This window comes from Mustela nigripes, chromosome 12 (genome assembly GCF_022355385.1).
Source record: "Mustela nigripes isolate SB6536 chromosome 12, MUSNIG.SB6536, whole genome shotgun sequence".
In the NCBI taxonomy this organism is placed as follows: Eukaryota; Metazoa; Chordata; class Mammalia; order Carnivora; family Mustelidae; genus Mustela; species Mustela nigripes.
Genome location: NC_081568.1, coordinates 104015292 through 104035373, shown reverse-complemented (window position 1 = coordinate 104035373; position 20082 = coordinate 104015292). Strand labels below are relative to the sequence as shown.

The 20082-nt window shown below is 38.0% G+C and overlaps 1 protein-coding gene across 1 annotated transcript in view; it reads left to right on the top strand.

The window, feature by feature from the left end:
- Positions 1-18286, top strand: part of HOMER1 (homer scaffold protein 1) — a 132930-nt gene extending 114644 nt beyond the window's left edge. Inside the window, exons 7-9 of the mRNA XM_059418129.1 lie at positions 121-231; positions 859-939; positions 15360-18286. Coding sequence (XP_059274112.1) covers positions 121-231; positions 859-939; positions 15360-15548 — 381 coding nt within the window. The 3' untranslated portion in view covers positions 15549-18286. The remainder of the gene's footprint in view (positions 1-120; positions 232-858; positions 940-15359) is intronic.
- Positions 18287-20082: the final 1796 nt, after the last annotated feature.

Below are 20082 nucleotides of genomic sequence, written 5' to 3'. Positions count from 1 at the left end.
AATTGATTTTCATATGTTGTTTAAAAGTTATGATTTACCTGTCCGGGGCTTATTATATTTTCTGCAAGAAATCTCTTGAGATAGTCCTACAGCTTAACCTGTGTTTTCATTTCATCTTAGGTGACCGAGCTTGAATGTGTTAGTAGCCAAGCCAATGCAGTGCACACCCACAAGACAGAATTAAACCAGACAATACAGGAACTAGAAGAGACGCTGAAAGTGAAGGAAGAGGTATTTGTTCCTTCTCATTCATCTGTAACCCAGCTACCATAGGTGCACAAACTCCTGGAGACTCTGTCAGATTTACAAGTGCTTTATGGAATAAAGTAAGGTTGTGGGGTGTTTTGGGGGAGGAGATGAAATTTTTTTCTATTGACAACGAAGCTTGTTCCTATTTTCTCCATCCTTGTTTCTGCTGTGAGGAACTACGGTGAGGCAGTCAGACTGAGATACTTGCCTTCTGTGAGAGAGTTGCATTGGTAACATCAACAGAAAACTGTGAGAGGTTAAATGAATTTTACAAGCTGTTGCTTTCTCTGGTTTCCAGTCATAGGATTTAATAGCACAGGAAAGAATTATACCCACAAGGCTTGAAGCAGCTTTAAAATGTTCTGATGGTTGTTTCTAAGCAGTGCTGTACTGAAGCCACCAAGCAGACTTGTTGCTTCAGATTATCACGTATTAGACAACATACCCATAAAGATGAATTCACTCTTCTAAAAATCAGCATAAAGGAATGTTTTTTAAATTATTCTCTTCTAAGGACTAAGACAATAATTTCAGGAGGGAAATAAGACTTTCTCTGTGCTTGATTTAGTTTAAATATTGTTGCTAAAAACATTGCTCTACTTTTTCTAGGAAATAGAAAGACTAAAACAAGAAATTGATAATGCCAGAGAACTACAAGAACAGAGGGACTCTTTGACTCAGAAACTACAGGTGAGCAATAATAATATTTTGATTAATCTCTACATAGAGAGAATCTTCAGTCATTCTTTGACATAGTATTGACTTTTTTCCTGAAACTTCATTTTGGAGGTTGTCAGTCATTTTTCCAGGACTATCTGATTCATGGCTGATCTTTGATTCTCCAAAAATTGTGATAACCTCACCTAGGTAGCATAAGATCATCAGAGATGGTCATTTATTAATTGCCTTTAGTACATTGTCCTAGGAATTTCCACTTTTTAACATAAAAAACACTCTGAATTTAAAGAGAATTTCTCATGTGGATTTCATTCAATCAAAGAGTTCTACTTATTTTTTTTTTACACTGCACTAATGAGTATGAATTGCAATAGTAGTTGTGCCCTAATGGAAATTAAGCTAGCGACATCTTTCTTTCTTTATGCTTCTGAATTTTACTCACCTTTTTTGCATAAATAATGTTTCCTGACTCTAATTTACATACATATATCCTGTATCAGTGATTAGGGAAGATTTTTAGAATTCATTATCAAAGTCTCTGGCACCTCTGGCCCCCCCCTTTTTTTTTACACCCCAGGGGTCAGCTGCCTCTATAAAAGAAGATTAGGACCACTTTAGAGTTTGGAGTAGAAATAAATGTATGTACAGAGTGAGGAATTTTGGATCAGGGTGGTAAGTGGGACCTGAAAGCCCAGGATTAGGAGAGTACCTCAATTGTAATGAGAGAGTCTTGCATTCATTGAGGGCTTCCTATTTGCCAGACACTCTGCTAAGCACTTTACTTCTGTTGTGCATTTTCTTCTTGTAACAGTCACCGGAGGAAACTGAGGCTTATATAGGTTCACTTGTCCAATCTCCATTTATATAGGTAGTCAGAATTCTGGGACAGTGGAGAAAAGCTGTAAGTTTTTCATATGGCCTGAAACTTTTCCCTCTCCCTCTCCCATCACTGACTTGCAGCCATCTGATTTGTTTTGGCTAGCCCTATTAATTGTTGTTCCCACATTTTAATGATCTGTGTAAATTACTGGTTCTCGAGTGGGGCAGTTTTGTGCCAGGCGACATGTAGCAATGTGCCGAGACAATTTTGATTTTCACAACTCGGGCAGTACTATTGACCTGTAGTCGGTTGAAGTCAAGAATGCTGCTAAACATCCAATTATCGGGACCAAACTGTCAATAGTGCCAAGGTTGAAAAAGCCCACTGTTGAGATAAAGATAAAGCATGTACTCAGGGCTTGAAGAAGAGGGGGGAATTCAGTGGAGCTTTGTCTTTCGTTCCTTTGGTTCAGGCTGCCATTTTCGGAGTCTTTGCCGCGATTTAGGCGTTTGCCAAGCACTCATGTGCCTTTGCTCGTACTCTCACACTAGCAGGTGTTGTATCCCCATTTTCAAAGAGAAGGCCGCAGTTCGGGAGTGTTTGCAAGTTGACAAGGTGCTGGACTAGAAAGGAGTGAGACCGGGGCGCCTGGATGGCTCAGTGGGTTAAAGCCTCTGCCTTCGGCTCAGGTCTTGATCCCAGGGTGCTGGGATTGAGTCCCGCATCGGGCTCTCTGCTCAGCCAGAAGCTTGCTTCCTCCTGTCTCTCTGCCAGCCTCTCTGTCTGCTTGTGATCTCTGTCTGTCAAATAAATAAATAAAATCTTTAAAAAAAAAGAAAGAAAGAAAGGAGTGAGACCCACGTTGGTTTGGACTCCACAGTGTCTGTTCTTTCTGTCCAGCTGCCCCACCGCTTCAGGTGGCCACGCTGCCAACACGTTCCTGACGGTTCTGGCAAACGTTTTCCCAGTTACATACACATTGTCCCAGAGAAACTAAGATATATATATATTTAAGATTTTTAAGATTTTACTTAACATATAATTTATATTATATATAAACATATATTATATATATATATATACACATTTAAGATTTTACTTATTTATTTGACAGAGAGAGACAGCGAGAGAAGGAATATAAGCAGGGGGAGTGGGAGAGGAAGAAGCAGGTTTCCTGCTGAGCGGGGAGCCCAAGGCAGGGCTCCATCCCAGTACTCTGAGATCATGACCTGAGCCGAAGGCAGACGCTTAATGACTGAGTCACCCAGGTGCCCCAAGGCATTGTTTTATATAACCATCAAAATCAAGAAACTATATGTCTACAGACCTTATTCATATTCCCATAATTGTCTTAATAATCTCCTTTATAACAAAGTTTAAAACTTGTTTTTCTGGTCCAAGATTTATTCTAGGCTCATGTGTTGCGTTTAGTTGTCATATGTATTTATTTTGATGTTTGAGTTGTCCCAGATTTGGCCAGTGGGAACCCCTTCAGTCCAGCTTCTTTTTCCTTTTTATGTGACTCTGTCATTCTTTAAAGAATGTCTTCATGTTTTAGGACAACTACATATTCCAGGCTCATCTTATATTATTTTCAGTCCTCAGCCTTGGAATTAGCTATTTCTCCAGAGAGAAATTTCTTCTTCTTCTTTTTTTTTTTTTCTTAAAGATTTTGTGGGGGCTCCTGGGTGGCTGAGTGGGTTAAAGCCTCTCCTAGTCCCTCTGCCTGCTGCTCCCCTTGCTTGTGTGCTCTCTCTGTCAAATAAATAAATAAAGCCTAAAAAAAAAAAGAAACATACTTACGTTCATTTGTATCATATTGTATTCTATTTTCATATTTTCTTATCTGTTCTTCTACATTTTATTTATATATGCATTTCCTGAGTATATGAAACATTAGCATGGTTCCAAAAGTCAGACTATTCAGAAAGTTGTTTTTAGAGACCTCACCTCTAGTCCCTACTACCCTAGCATCTGCGCGGTCCTTCCCACCCCATTTCCACCTGCCACCTGTAGGTAACCAGTCTCATTAGTTCCTAGTTAATCCTTTCTGCATTTCTTTTCACACAAATGAACAGATAGGTCTCTTTGTTTACCTTCTCCTCCCCTTTTTTTTAGTGGTAACATGCTCTCCATTGCTCATGTGCACTTTGCTTCTTTAACTGAAAATACATTCTGGGAGTCACTGTTTCAGTCCATCTAGATCTTGTCCATGCTTGTTATAGCTGTAAAGTCCCTCACTTGTGTGTGTGGTAGTTTATTCAGCTATTCCTTTATGGGGGTATTTATGTTGTCTCCAGTGTTCTGCAACACTACTACCATAAGTAATATTGTGTACAGGTATTTTGTTATTGTTGGAGGTATATCTTCAGGATAGATTTTTTTTTAAGTTCTTTTGTTTTGTTTTGTTTAGTTATTTTTTAGTAATCTCTGCACCCACTGTGGGGCTTGAGCTCACTATACCAAGATGCAAAGTCTCATACTCTTCAGACTGAGCTAGCCAGGAAGGATAGATTCTCAGAAGGAAGATTTCTAAGTAAGGAAATAAACACATACATACGTAGTTTGGTTAAACAATGTCAAATTCCCCTCCGTAATAGATTGTGCTGGTGCCTACTTAAACCACTACTGTGAGTGCCTCTTTGCCCATTGTCTCGCCAACAAAATGTGTTGTCAATAGATAAGAAATGATAGTTTTAATCTGCATATCTCATGAGTGACATGGACATCTTTCATAAGCTTAGCGGTCATTTCAATATCTCTTTGTACATGGGTGGATGGGTGTTCATGTCTTTTGCCCTTTACCTAGAGGATTTTTGGTTCTCTTTCTGGAGTTCTTTACATATTGCAGGAGTTCTTTTTATATCTGATTACATGTTAAAAATTTCTCCCAATTTTTTTTTTTTTGGCTTTGCCTAAGATGGTGTTTTATGTAATAGTCAGATTTATTACTCTTTTCTTTTCTTGGTTCTGGCTTGCAGATCACATAGTTAGATAGCTCTTTTCCAAACTCAGATGATACAGGAATTCATGTGTATTTCCCACTAGTCCTTACAGGGTTTCATTTTTTACATGGATCTCTGAGTGTTTTGGGTTTATTCTTTTGTGTGTGGTATGAGATGTGGATGTAGCTTTCCAAATGTCTGTCCAGTTACCTCATTACCATTTATTTAAAACTTCATTAATTTTTCCAGAGATTGGAGATACTTGATTTCTATACACATTTTGATCTACTCGAGGCTTTCTATTCCAGCCCGCTAGTCACCTAGCCTCTGTACCACACTGCACCAACAGTAAAGGCTTCAGTTTCTGGTAGGACCAGGAACTCCTCCCAAAGTTCCTTTTTCTTTTTTCTTTTTTTTTTTTTTTTCAGTATTCTTACATATTTGTTTTATCATATGAAATTCAGTGTTTGGTACCAATCTTTGTGTCAACTGAAAATAAAGCTCCATAAAAAAATTTTATTGGGATTGCTTAAAATTTATAATATGACTTCAAGGAAGCAATATCTACTGAAATTTCTGTCTTATTCAAGAATAAGGGATGTCTTCCCATTTGTTCACATCCACTTTTTTGTTTCTCAGGAGTGTTTCAAGGTGTTCAACATGCTATTTTGCATGTTTCTTATTTATTAATATTATATCTTCCTTTTTTTCTATTTCAGATGGGATTTTCTCTACTATTATATCTTTTAATTGATTATTGTTTGTATATTTGAAAGCTGTTGAATTCTGTATGCTATTTTTACGTTCAGCTACCTGACTAAATTATTTTATTATTTGAGCTAGTTTTGTCATTTATTCCATTGATTCTCAAGATTTTTTAGGTATTATAACACATAACTGCCCACAGAGGTAATTTTACTTTTATTCACCCAATTATTAAGCCTCTTGATTTTTCTTGTCCAATTACACCTGTGAAAAACACCACTACAGTGTTAAATAAGAGTGGAGATGATGGGCTTATCTTGTCCCTCATCTTAGTGAAAATACCTCTAGTATTTTTCCATTAAGTAAAATGCTGGCTGTAATACTAAAATACATTTTATCATGTTAGGAGAGTGTCCTTCGTTCCTATTAGTGTGTTTTTATCAGGGATGAGTGTTGAATCTTGTTAATGGTTTTTTTGTTTTTGTTTTTTTTAAGTATCTCTGGAGTTAATCATAATTTTCTCTCTAGGTCTATTTAATATGGTTTATTTTATTCGTGGATTTTCTAATACCTAACCACCTTTGCATAACTGGAATAAATACCACTTAGCTATGGCATCTTATTTTCTTAATGTGGTATTAGATTTTTGGTCTTTAGTATTTATCATTTTTACACAATTCTCATTTGTGGTATTGGTCTGTAATTTTCTTCTTCTGGGGAGAGCTGTTTTTATAAGATTGAGGCATCAAGCTTATACTTTACACACAGTAATACTTCAGTCGTACTTGATGTGTTATCTTCATTTTCTGTGCTCTGCAATAGCGGATGGCGTATTGAAACTACCTGGGTCTTTGAACACTGACACCATCAGGGCCTGGTGCATTTTTATGGAGTAGTTCCTGGATTATTCTCTATTTCTTCTGCAGACACTGGGCTGTGCAAGCTTCCATCTAGGTTTCACAGAGTCAGCGAGCACTCTCTTATCTTATTTTATATAGTTGTCCATTGTCCTTCTTGTCTAATTAGTGCCACTGTTTTTTTCTGTCCTCTACCTTACGAATTTCTCCTTTTTTTTTTTTTAAGATTTTATTTATTTATTTGAGAGACAGAGATCACAAGTAGGCAGAGAGGCAGGCAGAGACAAAGAGGAGGAGCAGGCTCCGCACTGAGCAGAGAGCCTGATCCAGGGCTCGATCCCAGGACCCTGGGATCATGACCTGAACCGAAGGCAGAGGCTTAACCCACTGAGCCACCCAGGAGCCCCATGAATTTCTCCTTTGATTTTTATTATTCCTGCTTCATACTTTGTTTTGGTGTACTTATTCTTTCTCAAGCATTTTAAGAAGAGAATTTAATTCCTTTATTTTCATTCTTTTACTTTTATGTATATGTGTTTAAAGCTATAGATTGTCCTCTGATGATTGCTTTAGGTATGTTTCATAGATTCTGATATTTAGTATGTTTATTATCATTATTTCCTGAAATTCTGTAATTTTCATCTTATTTCCCTTATACCCATGATACGTTTAAAAGAAGGCACTTGGGGTGTCTGGGTGGTTCAGTGGGTTGAAGCCTCTGCCTTTGGCTTGGGTCATGATCTCAAGGTCCTGAGACCGAGCCCCGCTTCAGGCTCTCTGCTCAGCAGGGAGCCTGCTTTCCCCCCTCTCTCTGTCTGCTTCTCTGCCTACTTGTGATCTCTGTCTCTGTCAAATAAATAATTAAAATCTTTATAAAAAGTTAAAAAATAAATAAAAGAAGGCACTTAAGGGGTGCCCGGGTGGCTCAGGTCATGATCTCAGGGTTCTATGATGGAGCCCCACGTTGAGCTCTCTGTTCAGTGGGGAGCCTGCTTCCCCCTCACCCTCTGTCCCTCCTTTCTGCTTGTTCTCTCTGTCTCTCTCAAATAAGTAAAAAAATAATAAAAAGTAACAGAAGGTGCTTTAATTTCCTGGCAGAAGGACCTTTTTTTTTTTTTTTTTTTTTTTTTTTCTTAAGTTCTAGTTTTACTATCTTGTAACACAAGGGTTTGTATAATTTCTGCTTTACATAATTGACTGTGCTTTTTTGTGTCATCTCATGTATGGTGTTTCTTTGGTGATGTTCCTTATTGAATTTATAATTTTTGTTTTTTGTATTGTTACCCATCCTGTGTTCCACTCGCTCTCTCCTGGATTGAGAGTGGCACAGTGAGTCTTTCATTAGTGTGATTTTATCTATGCCTCTTTACAGCTCCTGTAATTCCTACTTTATAAGGAGGTTGGTACTTAAATATAATGGTTATATCTTTATTGTGCATTGCAGCTTTTAGCCTTAAAGTGCCTTCTTTTGCCACCTTTTCTACCAGTATCAAAACCTCTCATTATCTTTTGCCCATCCTGTTATTTTTGCCCTTCCTAAATGAAGTGCTCAATGGAAGGACCCTTCTATTTTATGATTTTGTTTTCAATTCCTACTCTTACTGCATTGTGATCACATATTTTTTTTAATATATATACTTAATGTAACTTAATACAACCTTTTTTTGACCTCATCTAAAATCAGTTTTTGAATGCTTCTTATGTGTCATGTAGTAATACTTAGAGACTGCTTTGTGAGCCAAACTGAAATATTTTTTATTTATCAATACAATTTTTTATGCTTTGTTTTACCTTGTCATTGTTTTATGTAATAATTCCTATGTGTTATGTTAATTTGATTTTTTTCTTTCTCTATATATGTTCTTTGTCCTTTTTTATATCTTTTGATATTTAAGGTCTTAATTTTGTTTAGTGTTTACTTTAGACTTTTTAAAAATACACCTACTGGGGAGCCTGGGTGGCTCAGTGGGTTAAAGCCTCTGCCTTCAGCTCAGGTCATGATCCCAGGTTCCTGGGATCAAGCCCCGAACTGGGCTCTCTGCTCAGCAGGGAGCCTGCTTCCACCACCACCACCACCACCCCCTGCCCCCTGCCTGCCTCTCTGCCTACTTGTGATCTCTGCCTGTCAAATAAATAAATAAATAAATAAATTCTTAAAAAAAAAAAATACTCCTACTTACCTGTATACATATTTAAACTTTCACTATCTGGTTTATTAGTTTTTATTTATTTATTTTTTAAATACTTACTTATTTTAGAGCATGAGCGGGAGGGACAGAGAGAGAGGGAGAGAAAAACCCAAGCAGACTGCAAGCCAAGCCCGGAACCCAATGTGGGGCTCGATCTCATGACCCTGAGATCAAGACCTAAGTGTAAATCAGAAGTCGGGAGCTTAACCAACTGCACCACCCTGGCACCCTTGTCTGTTAGTTTTTAATGGTAGCTGACTTTGAACTATAACCTATTAAATAATTAGAAGCTTATTCTCCTTTTCTCTTTTCCTTTTTTTTCTCCTGCTTTTTAGTTGTATTATTTCTACCTTGTCAGAATAAGTAGCGTTTGGGGTTGGGGGGAGCTCTGGTTTGGCTCTGTTAAGCATCTTACTCTTAGGTTTGGCTCACATCATGATCGCAAGGTCATGGGACCCAGCTCTGCATTGGGCTCTGCTCTCGGCCCGCGGAGTCTGCTTGAGACTCTTTCCCACTCTGCTCCTCCCTCTACTCTAGCTCTCACTCTTATTCTCTCTCTCTCTCTCATAAATAACTAAATAAATAAAATCTTTTTTAAAAAAACTAAATTTTTATATTATTTTTTAACCATTCTTCACCTTTGTTTTAGTCTTTGATATATATTACATATGGTATATCTAGTACCACCAATCCTTTCTCTGAAGTTTCTACGGTAATATGGATGAAGCTTTTCCTCTAGCAGATGGTTCCAGAAGAGCTCATGAGTTTAAGTTGCCTTTTTTTTTTTTTAAGATTTTATTTATTTATTTGTCAGAGAGAGAGAGAGGGAGAGAGAGTGAGTATAGGCAGACAGAGTGGCAGGCAGAGGCAGAGGGAGAAGGAGGCTCCCTGCCGAGCAAGGAGCCTGATGTGGGACTTGATCCCAGGACACTGGGATCATGACCTGAGCCGAAGGCAGCTGCTTAACCAACTGAGCTACCCACGCGTCCCTAAGTTGCTTTTTAGAAGACTTAGTACTGGGGCACCTGGGTGGCTCAGTCAGTTAAGCATCTGCCTTCGGCTCAGGTGGTCATCCCAGAGTCCTTGGATCAGGTCCTACATTGGTCTCCTTGTCCAGGGGGGGGGGGGGGGCTTGCTTCTCCCTCTGCATGCTGCTCCTCTTGTGTGCTCACTCTCTCTCAAATAAGCAGATGAAATTTAAAAAAAAAAAAAGTAATTTTAAAATAAATAAAAGACTTGGGTGACAAGTAGATATAAAGTACTTGGTTCACAATTTTCTTTCATTGAGTTTCTTGGAAATGCTACTACATTTCCCTTGTTTTTTGTTGCTTTTTTTTTTTTTTTTTTTTTTTTTTTAAGATTTATTTTAGAGAGCATGAGCAGGGGAAGGGGCAGAGAGAAAGGGATAGGGAGAGAAGCAGATTCTCTGCTAATCATGGAGCCCAGCACAGGGCTAGGCACCCAGGACCCCAAGATCACAACCTGAAATCATGAGTCAGACACTTAACCACTGGAGCTACCCTGAAGTCCCTTATGTTGCTTTTAAGAGATCTATTCCAGTCTACTTCTCTTGCCTTGGAAGTTTAGGGCTCCTGTGTGTGTGCTATGAGGACTTTTCCTTTATATATATATACATATAGATATATATTTATTTAGATTTATATTTATTTATTTGACAGAGAGAGAGAGGGAACATAAGCAGGGGGAGCAGCAGGCAGAGGGAAAAGCAGACTCCCCGCTGAGCAGGGAGCCCAATGAGGGACTGAATCCCAAGACCCTGGGATCATGACCTGAGCTGAATGCAGATGCTTAGCTGACTGAGCCACCCAGGTGCCACTTTTCCTTTTTTATTTTTATTTTTTTAAGAGTTTATTTATCTACTTGACAAAGATCACAAGCAGGCAGAGAGGCAGGCAGAGAGGGAGAGGGAAGCAGGCTTCCTGCCGAGCAGAGAGACCGATGCGGGGCTCCATCCCAGGACCCCAAGACCACTACCCGAGCCGCAGGCAGAGGCTTATTTAACCCACTGAGCCACCCAGGCGCCCCTTCCTTTATTTTTAATGTCTAAGAGTTCTACTAAGATATTTCTCAGAATTGATTTTTTGGGGGGTCAATGTTTTTAGGTACTTGGTGGGCCCTTTTAATGCGTAGATTTGGGTCTTCCTTTATTTCCAGGAAGTTTTCTTATGTAAAGGTTTTAAATATTAGCTTTGTCCTATTGGGGTGTGTTCTTAAGGAGCTCCAGTGATATGTAGTTAGATGGTCTTTTCTTCTCTTCTATTTCAAACACTTTCTCTTTGACCATTTCCACTACGTTATCTCACTTGCATTCCCTTGAATATTTAAAAATAATAACTGAGTAAAGCATAATGTAATTTAAATTTATTTCATTTAATTTAAATGAAATAAATTTAAATTAAACTAAGTTTTATGATTTAGTCTCTATTTCTAATATAATTTTGCCTTTTTCTTCTATTTCTCTCAGGGTTTAATCATTCCTGTTTTTTTAGTTTTTTGGCTCATTTCTGTTTTTAGTGTTTGGTATCTGAGTCAGGCTCTATTTTGAATGCCTGTTTGAAAATATTTAAAGTTCATTTACTTATTTTTTTAGTACCATGTATACTTGGGGCTTGAACTCATGACCCTGAGATCAAGAGTCATACTCTCTTCTGACTGAGCTAGCCAGGCACCCTATTTGACAGTATTTAATTCAGAATGGAGGCTTCTGTTTTCTTGCGCTTCATAGTTGGGTTTGTTTTTTTTTTTTTCGGCGGGAGAGGCAGTGCTTTTATTTTCATTCACTGAAGTGTCGAGATTTTCATTTTCTGTTTTCATCTTAGGATAATTTACGTAGATGAAGATAGCTCACACCTTTGTATTTTGTGGATTGAGTGGCAGTTTTGAGTGGCTTACAGATTCTCAGTTCAAAACCACCCTCTTTTTGGAAGATAATGGGGGAGAGGCTCTGTGTCCTTCCCTGCTTTAATTTTCTCTTGTCTTAGAAGACTTTAAGTTTCCCTGTGTTGCTTCTTCTCCTTTACTGTAGTGTGCCAGCAGTCTTCTTTCTCTTTCTTTGTGCCCATTTCTCCTCTCCAAGATTGCCTCCTGTCTCGTGTGCACAAGTCAGTCCCTTCCTTGTAGTTCCGCTCTGGTCTACCAAAACTTTGTTTATTTGATTATTCAGGATTTCAACACTTACAGGCTTTAGGGTTATTAGAGTTCAGTCTTAAGCCTTCTGTTTTCCTCTTCCCTCTGTTCTGCTTGCTCCATGACCCCGCCTTGCCCTTTGCAAAGGGTTAGAGAGAGAGCTTGGGAAATGTCTTTGCTGGAAATTGAAGTTTGATTTGTTCTGTTTCTTCAAGTTACTTTGAAGTCATGGAATCTGTGTGGTGTTATTCTTATTATTGGTTTTTATAGTTTGGGAGGATGGCTGAGAGAAGTCAGCACACAGAGTCACCGTTATCTTGGTGTCCCAGAAGCGCTTGCTTTCTTGTTGCCAGTCTCCTTGTTCTAGAATGTGTGCTGCATAAAACAAGAACTGCCTTTGTTTATTTTCTGCTCTATCTATTGCTAGTACATAGAAGATGCTTAGTAAATAATCATTGACTGTCTCTTCTTCAAAACTCATGTATGTGTCTCTTGCCCACTTTTCTCTTGAATTACTGATTCTTCTTTTGATGGTTTATATGTTGTGTTACATATGAAGGTTGATGACCTAATAGGGCAATATATCTTGCTTGTAACAGCTTAACGTGGGAATCAGCTGTCAAAGAATTTTTCTGTAACTTTTTTTTAGATTAAAAATGCAGGATTTATGGGGTGCCTGGGTGGCTCAGTGAGTTAAGTCTCTGCCTTTAGCTCAGGTCATGATCTCAGGGTCTTGGGATCGAGTCCTGCATCGGGCTCTCTGCTCAGCAGGGAGCCTGCTTCTCTCTCTCTCTCTCTCTGCCTGCCTCTCTGCCTACTTGTGATTTCTGTCTCACTGTCAAATAAATAAATAAAATCTTTAAAAAAATAAAAATGCAGGACTTAAGCTGGCGGAAAATGAGCCTGATGTGGTCCCAATGATGATGGTGATAATTGTGTAAATTTGTTCTAATCATGCTAGTGTTGAGGTGCCATATATAACAATACAGAATGTGACCTTCTACCCACTAAGATTTTATACTTGCAGTTAGTGTCTTTTAAAGCACTTGGAAGCAAGTTAGCTCTGGCCTCCATTGCTTTATCAGGACTGAACCAGGTCTCTGGATTCCCCCAGCATGTGCTTACATGTCAGTGAAGAAGCAGCAGCTAGTAGCACAGAAATGGTTGGAAGCAGAAGAATATGTTAAGAGGGAGAAAGAGAGGCTTGGAAAACAGGAACATAAGGCAGACTAGTGGGAATTTCCCACCGTCCGGGACACTGGTTGCCTGGTGTTGGCCTGTGTGCACTGACGGGGTTGGCCACTCTTGCTCTAGGATTACATTCTCTGCCTCAGAATAGACCAGCACTGTCAGCACTGTATTGGATCCCTTTTGTTATCTGACTCCTAAAATTCCTCCAATCAGAGAAATGGCTGAGAGTATGACACTCTGTCTAGATAGAACAATGCCATTTTAATAGCTGAGGAAATGTGGTGTTTTGCATGCTTCCATTGAAAATGTTTGCATGTTTCATTGATTGGCAAGGAGAACAAGGAAGCCTTTCACTGTAAGGAAGGCTTCAGAGGGCATACTGGGCGGTGCCTGGTAAAGTGGGTGTTTTCTATTGAATGACATTTGGTCTATTTTTATAGTTGGAAACATTCTACTCTTAAGCTTATTGTTGAAGCAGGCAAGAGAGCCTGCTGTGCAGTCATGAGTGGAATTTTTACATTTGATCCGGGCTCTGTTTTCTCCCTCCTAGTTTGGAGACTCCATGCATGTGGCTTCTGCATTTATAAGTATTTTATTGGTTTCAAATCCTGCTCACCGTTTACTTATCTTCCCTTTGTGGGTTATTCACAGGGAAGAGATTAGAAACATACCTGGGAAACCTCCAGCCCTCAATGCTTTCATATTAGATTGGGATTTCTTAGAATCTTCATTTATTACTCATTAGAGCTGCTGTGTTCTAGTATTTTCCCAGGTTCTGGTGGCTCCTCCTGGCATTCTAAGAGTAAGAAGCCTTACTCTTAGTTATTTCTGTCAGGGCAAGTGAACATTTATGTTCAGACTCCTAGAAGTGGGTTACTTTCTTAGATATATTCAAGCCAATTTCCCCATTATTTTCCTCAAAAGTTTAGTTTGTACAGATGTTGTAAAAAATAAATTTTGGAAAAAAGTGCCCATAACAACAGTAGCTCTTTTCTGTTTGAACAGTAATATACAGTCTTTGTCCCCATGCATTCCAGTGTTTGCCGGTTTGGTCTGTGCTGCTGAAATTCAAGGTTTTTTCTCATTCAAAAAATTTTTTTAAAAAAGTGATCCACCATCCTTTAAATTTGATAGAATTTTTATAAGGTTTACATTTAAACCATGTATTAACATTTGAAACGTAATATTTTCTGAGGGACACCTGGGTGGCTCAGTTGGTTTGGCCGCTGCCTTCGGCTCAAGTCATGATCCCGGGGTCCTGAGATCGAGTTCTGCATCGGGCTCCTTGTCCAGCAGGGAGCCTGCTTCTCTCTCTGCCTCTGGCTGCTACTCTGCCTGCTTGTGTGCTCTCTCTGACAAATAAATAAATAAAATCTTTTTAAAAAAAAATCTTTAAAAAAAAATATTTTCTGAGGCTGATTCATATTGTATTATTAACACCAGAATGTGGTCATTGTCCCATATAATTGACGTATGTGAGTGAGGTTTCCAGAAAGGATATCCTTTTCCAGAAAGGATATAACTTTCAACTAACTGCTTATCTTAATACCTTGTGTAAAGTGTCATAGTTGGTTTTCTGCTCTTTTTCTCAATTTAAAGTTTTAACCAAAATTAAATCTCTGGGTCATTATATCATTTTATTTTTTAGAATCTCCTACTATATTTGTCATGTTTAGTAACACTTCTAGAGCAATACCTTCTAAGTTTGAAGTATGCTAGACTTGATTCTGTTTTTTTAATTAATATTTTTGTCATAAACTCATACTTGCCTTTTGTCATTTTTTTCTATGATTTGCAGTATGTTGGAACTGTCAGCTTTATAATTCTCTCACATGTACGCTTATCATAGATCTTGACTATAGTTTTTAGCCATTGAGCTTCTTCCTCTGACATAAGCACTCAGTTGGATAGTGAGGCAAAACAAAGACAATTAACACATTCATAGGATCCCAATACTTCCATGTTAGAGAGTTGTTGTCTCACAAGTCTTTCTCCAGAATTCCCATTAAGGAAGAAAACGTATTCTCTTTTTCTCTACCTGCTTTCAGCTGAGAGTGCTACCAGTCTGTTATGCATTAGGGGAAAAAGAGGTGGGCACAATTGAAATTTTGAAATGGGACGTAGCTAATCCACAAAATGGTTCTCAGGGAGAAGCAGGCTCCCCTGCTTGAGCAAGGAGCTGATGCAGGATTTGATCCCAGGATCCTGGGATCATGACCCGGATTGAAGGCAGACGCTTAACCGACTGAACAACCCAGGCGTCCCTACAAAATGGATCTTTAATCCTCTTCGGTATCTGAAGTGCCCAGAGTGTTGCCTGGCACGAACTAAGCAGTTGGGAAGTATCTGTTGGGTTGGATAGATGGATTCTGGAATGAGCCTGTCAATAAAACCACGTGGATTTCTGAGGGCAGAATTCTAAAAATCTCCGTACATTGTGTTAACTTGAGATACAGAAGCTCATCTTCCCGCACGTCAAATTGCATCAGCTACCATGAAATTAGTAATAACAGAAGTTGTATTGTTTTCTAAGTTGTGAACTGACATGTGCATATGTATCACATTTTTGTTTCTAAAGGAAGTAGAGATTCGGAACAAAGACCTGGAGGGACAGCTGTCTGACTTAGAACAACGTCTGGAGAAAAGTCAAAATGAACAAGAAGCTTTTCGCAATAACCTGAAGACACTCTTAGAAATTCTTGATGGAAAAATATTTGAACTAACAGAATTGCGAGATAACTTGGCCAAACTACTAGAATGCAGCTAAGGAAAGTTACATTTCAGTGCCAATTGATTAAAAAATACACTGTCTCACTTCATAGGACTGTTTGGGCTCTGCAACAAGATCGCACATAAAATCTGAATATCACTCCTCCTCCAGGAGGATGATCTTTTGAAAATTGGAATTGTATATTTCAGTGTAAATTTTAGAATTCAGCTCGTAGCTAGTTGGGGAAAAAGAGATGAAAAACTTGAACTACAAATTACCTCCATGTATATTATTGGCCATAGTTAACTAGAAAGTTATAAATAGACACTTAATGCAATCTTTTTTTTCTGATATTAGCCAATGGGAGAATTAACAATGTCTGGGTCACATCCCCTTTTTTGTGTTCAACACAGTGAAGGCTATCTGCTTTTTAAATTAATTTATTTATGATATCTAAAGCTGTGTTTTGTGCAGAAACTTAGTGATGAAAGCCCTGTCTTCTGTTGTAATCTGAATAATTTCTCAGGATATTTTTGCACTGCTGAGAAGCAGCGCCATTACCAATTAATTCTTGCCAGGAGTGAGAGAGAGCTGCATCTTTAACTGAAACATACTCACTAGAACTGGGTGTATAGAGTTCTTCCCTTTTTTTATACTGGAAGATATTTCACTCGGTGACCACTCTGGTACACTCTGGTGTTCTTGAATCTTGTCTGCTGTATAGTTTACTTTTCCATATTGATTCCATGTATTTATGAGAAGAAACTGTCTCCCATTTTATTACACATTTTAAAGCCAACTAACGAAGGCAGCTGAGTCCCTCAGAAATTTTTCTTTTTAAATTTCTAATAAATTTGACACACAGTACTGAAATACAGCAGCCCGTCCTCGACGGTCTGGCCTAGCAATGTTAAGTATATTTACAGAATATGCAGTTACATTTATTTATATATTTTGCAAGAAATCTTTTCTGAATGATCAATGCATTTCAATTTACAACTAATAATGGTTATTGGGGAACTGTTTATTATAGATCATTTTAAGGTGTATAGCAATTTTAAAGGGGATCCATTTCCATCAAATAGCCGATCAGAGGACTATTCGGATTGGAGCCGTGTACTGTGTCCAGGTCTTCACATCAGCCACATCTCTAGTCAAACCTCACAAGGCAATATTCTGAACTGTTAACTAGGCGTTTCAAACAGGAATTCAATTCAGTAGGCTCTTCTCAATGAACAAGTTTTAATGTTGTTTTGATGTAATTTTAAAAGACTTTTAGCAAACATGCATTTCTTTCTATATTTCTTTTAAGAAGCTATTTTAAAAGCAAGCCAAGTGCTGTCTAGTCTGCTTACGGAGTTAGGGATTGCATCAGAGTCCATATATCCTCGCTGTACAATGCCTGTGATGTTGAGGGAGGGTTCTTTTTTAAAGTGTATGCTTGAGTCTTTGACTCTATGGTAGAGTCTGCAAATGCACTGACTTTGTTTGTACCCCAAAACGATGGAATTGTTAAGTACAAAATCAAGCTAATGAATCAATTTGTAACCATTTTTTCACTCACAAATAGCAACTCAACACTAGACAATTTTGTTTTATATATGTATGTGTATGTATGTAAATACATACATATTAATTTATACTAGAGTGAAAAATAAATGGTTTCTTTCTAAAGTTAGTTTCTAAAGTGAGTTTTCAGGTGTCTCTGAAAAGTTTCTATCAGGCACTTAATCATCGTGTATTCTATGTGCTATGACATCATGTAAGTTATCTCCATCTATTTTAGGATATTTTCCTCACCTATTTATTATAGGGAGGGTAAATTTAGGTACACAAGCTCAGAGCTGAGATATTTCTCTGATAAATCAGGTAATAAAATTTATTTGCGTTGATGGAATTTTGAAGTAGATGTGATTTTATCCATCAGTTTCTGAGTAACAAAGAGCACCAGATTTTAATTTAAATAGGGGATTTAACACTAGGGATCAGGGAATTTAGTTATGAGAGTTAAAAATTAAAAAAAAAAAAAAAACAGTGCAAGCTGTTGAAATGGTAAGTGAATTATTTTAATGATGTAATAAGATATTTTTAAATTTTGACATAGTCGTCATTTAATGGGAAAATAACTCACCAAAATGTCTCCCCTTGAATTGTATTGATAGGTGAGACGTGTGTAATTCATTATATACATATACCCATATGTATATACAGAAAATTATTTTTAATATTTTCCTACTGATAAGAAGTTTAAAATTGGAAATTTTGTGAGTTTTTTCCTCGTCCAATAGGGCCTAATTTTTTTCTCTTTTTAGTGATTTCACAATTTGAGGGCTGCACCTTTAAATTCCCAGAGTGTCATTAGACGTGTACAGTATATGGGATAAGGTGGACACAAGTGCACATATAAATAAAATCTTAAGACTATTTTAAATACTCATTTACAGTAGGAGAGTATCTAGAAATCATCATTACAAGTCATAATTAGGTTGTGTGTCTACTGCAGTTTTCTCCATTTCTGTATTATATAAATAAAAGTTTGCCTATTAAAATCTGATTTTCCCAGAGACAAGTATTATATAATGTATCTATATTTAGATCCAACTGTGGTAATATATTTATCAGAAAATGATGCTGGGGACTGTCACCTGAACATGTGGACTTGAAGGGACACAGACAAGGAGAGCAGAGATCGATCCCATTGTGTATCAGTTATTCTCTGATAATGATGAATTCTTGTACAAAAAAAATGACTGAAAAAAGGAAAATCAAAAATACAGTTTTTATTTTGAAATACATTTGGTGTTCTCTGGAGAATGTACTTTATCTTTTTTTCCTTCAGTCTTTTACAGATAACTTCTGAAAAAGCATTTACTACGTGATGGCGGCATTTGCTTACCTCTTACAGGTGCTACTGGATTTCGCATTAGTGTGTTATGTTGTGAAATCCTGACTTTGACATAAAAGGTTTTATAAGTATTTCCCTGCCTGGAAAATTAGTTTTTGTTTCTCCTCTCTCCTTCTCTCTGCCTTTTTTCTCTCTCCTGTCTCTCTCTTTTTCCTCCCTTTCTTTCTGCAGATTAAAAAGTGTGCATGAAGTAGCATCCTTCCTTGTCCCTCTAGAAGAAGCTTCGGCACCGTCAGAATGTAACGTTCTGCTGTCATTGAACTGCTGGAGAGCAGAAAAAAAGCTTGCAGGGGTTTTTGGGTGGGGGGGTTGTGGTTTTTTTTTTTTAAGTGGAAATAAAAGGGACGCTCAAAATTAAACCACCACCTTTGAAAACTCTTTTTTTTGCCCCGTTCAAATGGACTGTCTTCTGTCACGTGTGTCCTGTAGCCTACCATGGTTTTATTTCGCTGCACACTGTGCAGCTCAGCGGCTCTCTCCCTGTAGACCTGATCCTCTATCCGTTCTGGAACATGAGGCAGGCTGCAGGGAAGATGGGTTGGGTGGCAGTGTTCTGTTGGGATTTTAAAGAAATCCTGTTGTTAATTTGGTGTCCCGTGATTTTACCATTCCTGATAGGCTATACTTGAAGTCATGAAAGAGTCTTCATTGAATTTCTGTCTTCTGTATATTTGGCATTGTTCCTTGATCATTCATGAGGTAAATTAGTTTATATAAAATCTTAACTTTCAGGTAAGAAGTAGTTAAGAATGACACGTTGAAAACAAATTTTCTCAAGTAGGGTACAGTGCTATAATTATTGAGAAGATGATTTGCATGTGAGAGAATATTTTTTAAATTACTGGAAAAGGAGCATTGTTGGAAAGGAGACCAATGGATCGTTCACCTTAACTTTAAATTGTGAAAGTGCGTTATTTCCAATATAAAATTGGGGCGCCTGGGTGGCTCAGTGGGTTAAGCCGCTGCCTTCGGCTCAGGTCATGATCTCAGGGTCCTGGGATCGAGTCCCGCATCGGGCTCTCTGCTCAGCAGGGAGCCTGCTTCCCTCTCTCTCTCTCTGCCTGCCTCTCCATCTACTTGTGATTTCTCTCTGTCAAATAAATAAATAAAATCTTTAAAAAAAAATAAATAAATAAATAAATAAAATAAAATTGGACCTTAAAGTTTGAGGACAGTTTTTTCTTTTTTTTTTTTTTTTTAAGATTTTATTTACTTATTTGACAGACCAAGATCACAAGTAGGCAGAGAGGCAGGCAGAGAGTTGGGGGGAAGCAGGTTCCCCGCCGAGGCAAAGAGCCCAATGCGGGGCTCAATCCCAGGACCCTGGGGATCATGACCTGAGCTGAAGGCAGAGGCTTTAACCCACTGAGCCACCCAGGGGTTGCCTCAACAGTTTTGTTTTTTTTTTTTTTTTAATGGGAAAGTGATATATATTGTCACAGAAACATAAGCATCATTAATGAATTAAAGAAACCGTTTTTGGTTAATAAAATAGCTAACAATTTTAACCAAGAAAAAAAGCTCAAAAACTCAACACTACACTGCCTGGTGATTTCTGCTTAGTACACTAGGTAGAAAAGAAACCTTTATTTTTATCCAAAACAGGCGACCCAAGAAGAGAAATTGCATCTGAACTAGGATAGGGAAAAGGCAACGAGTCAATTCTCTCATCTCCATAAGGTCCCT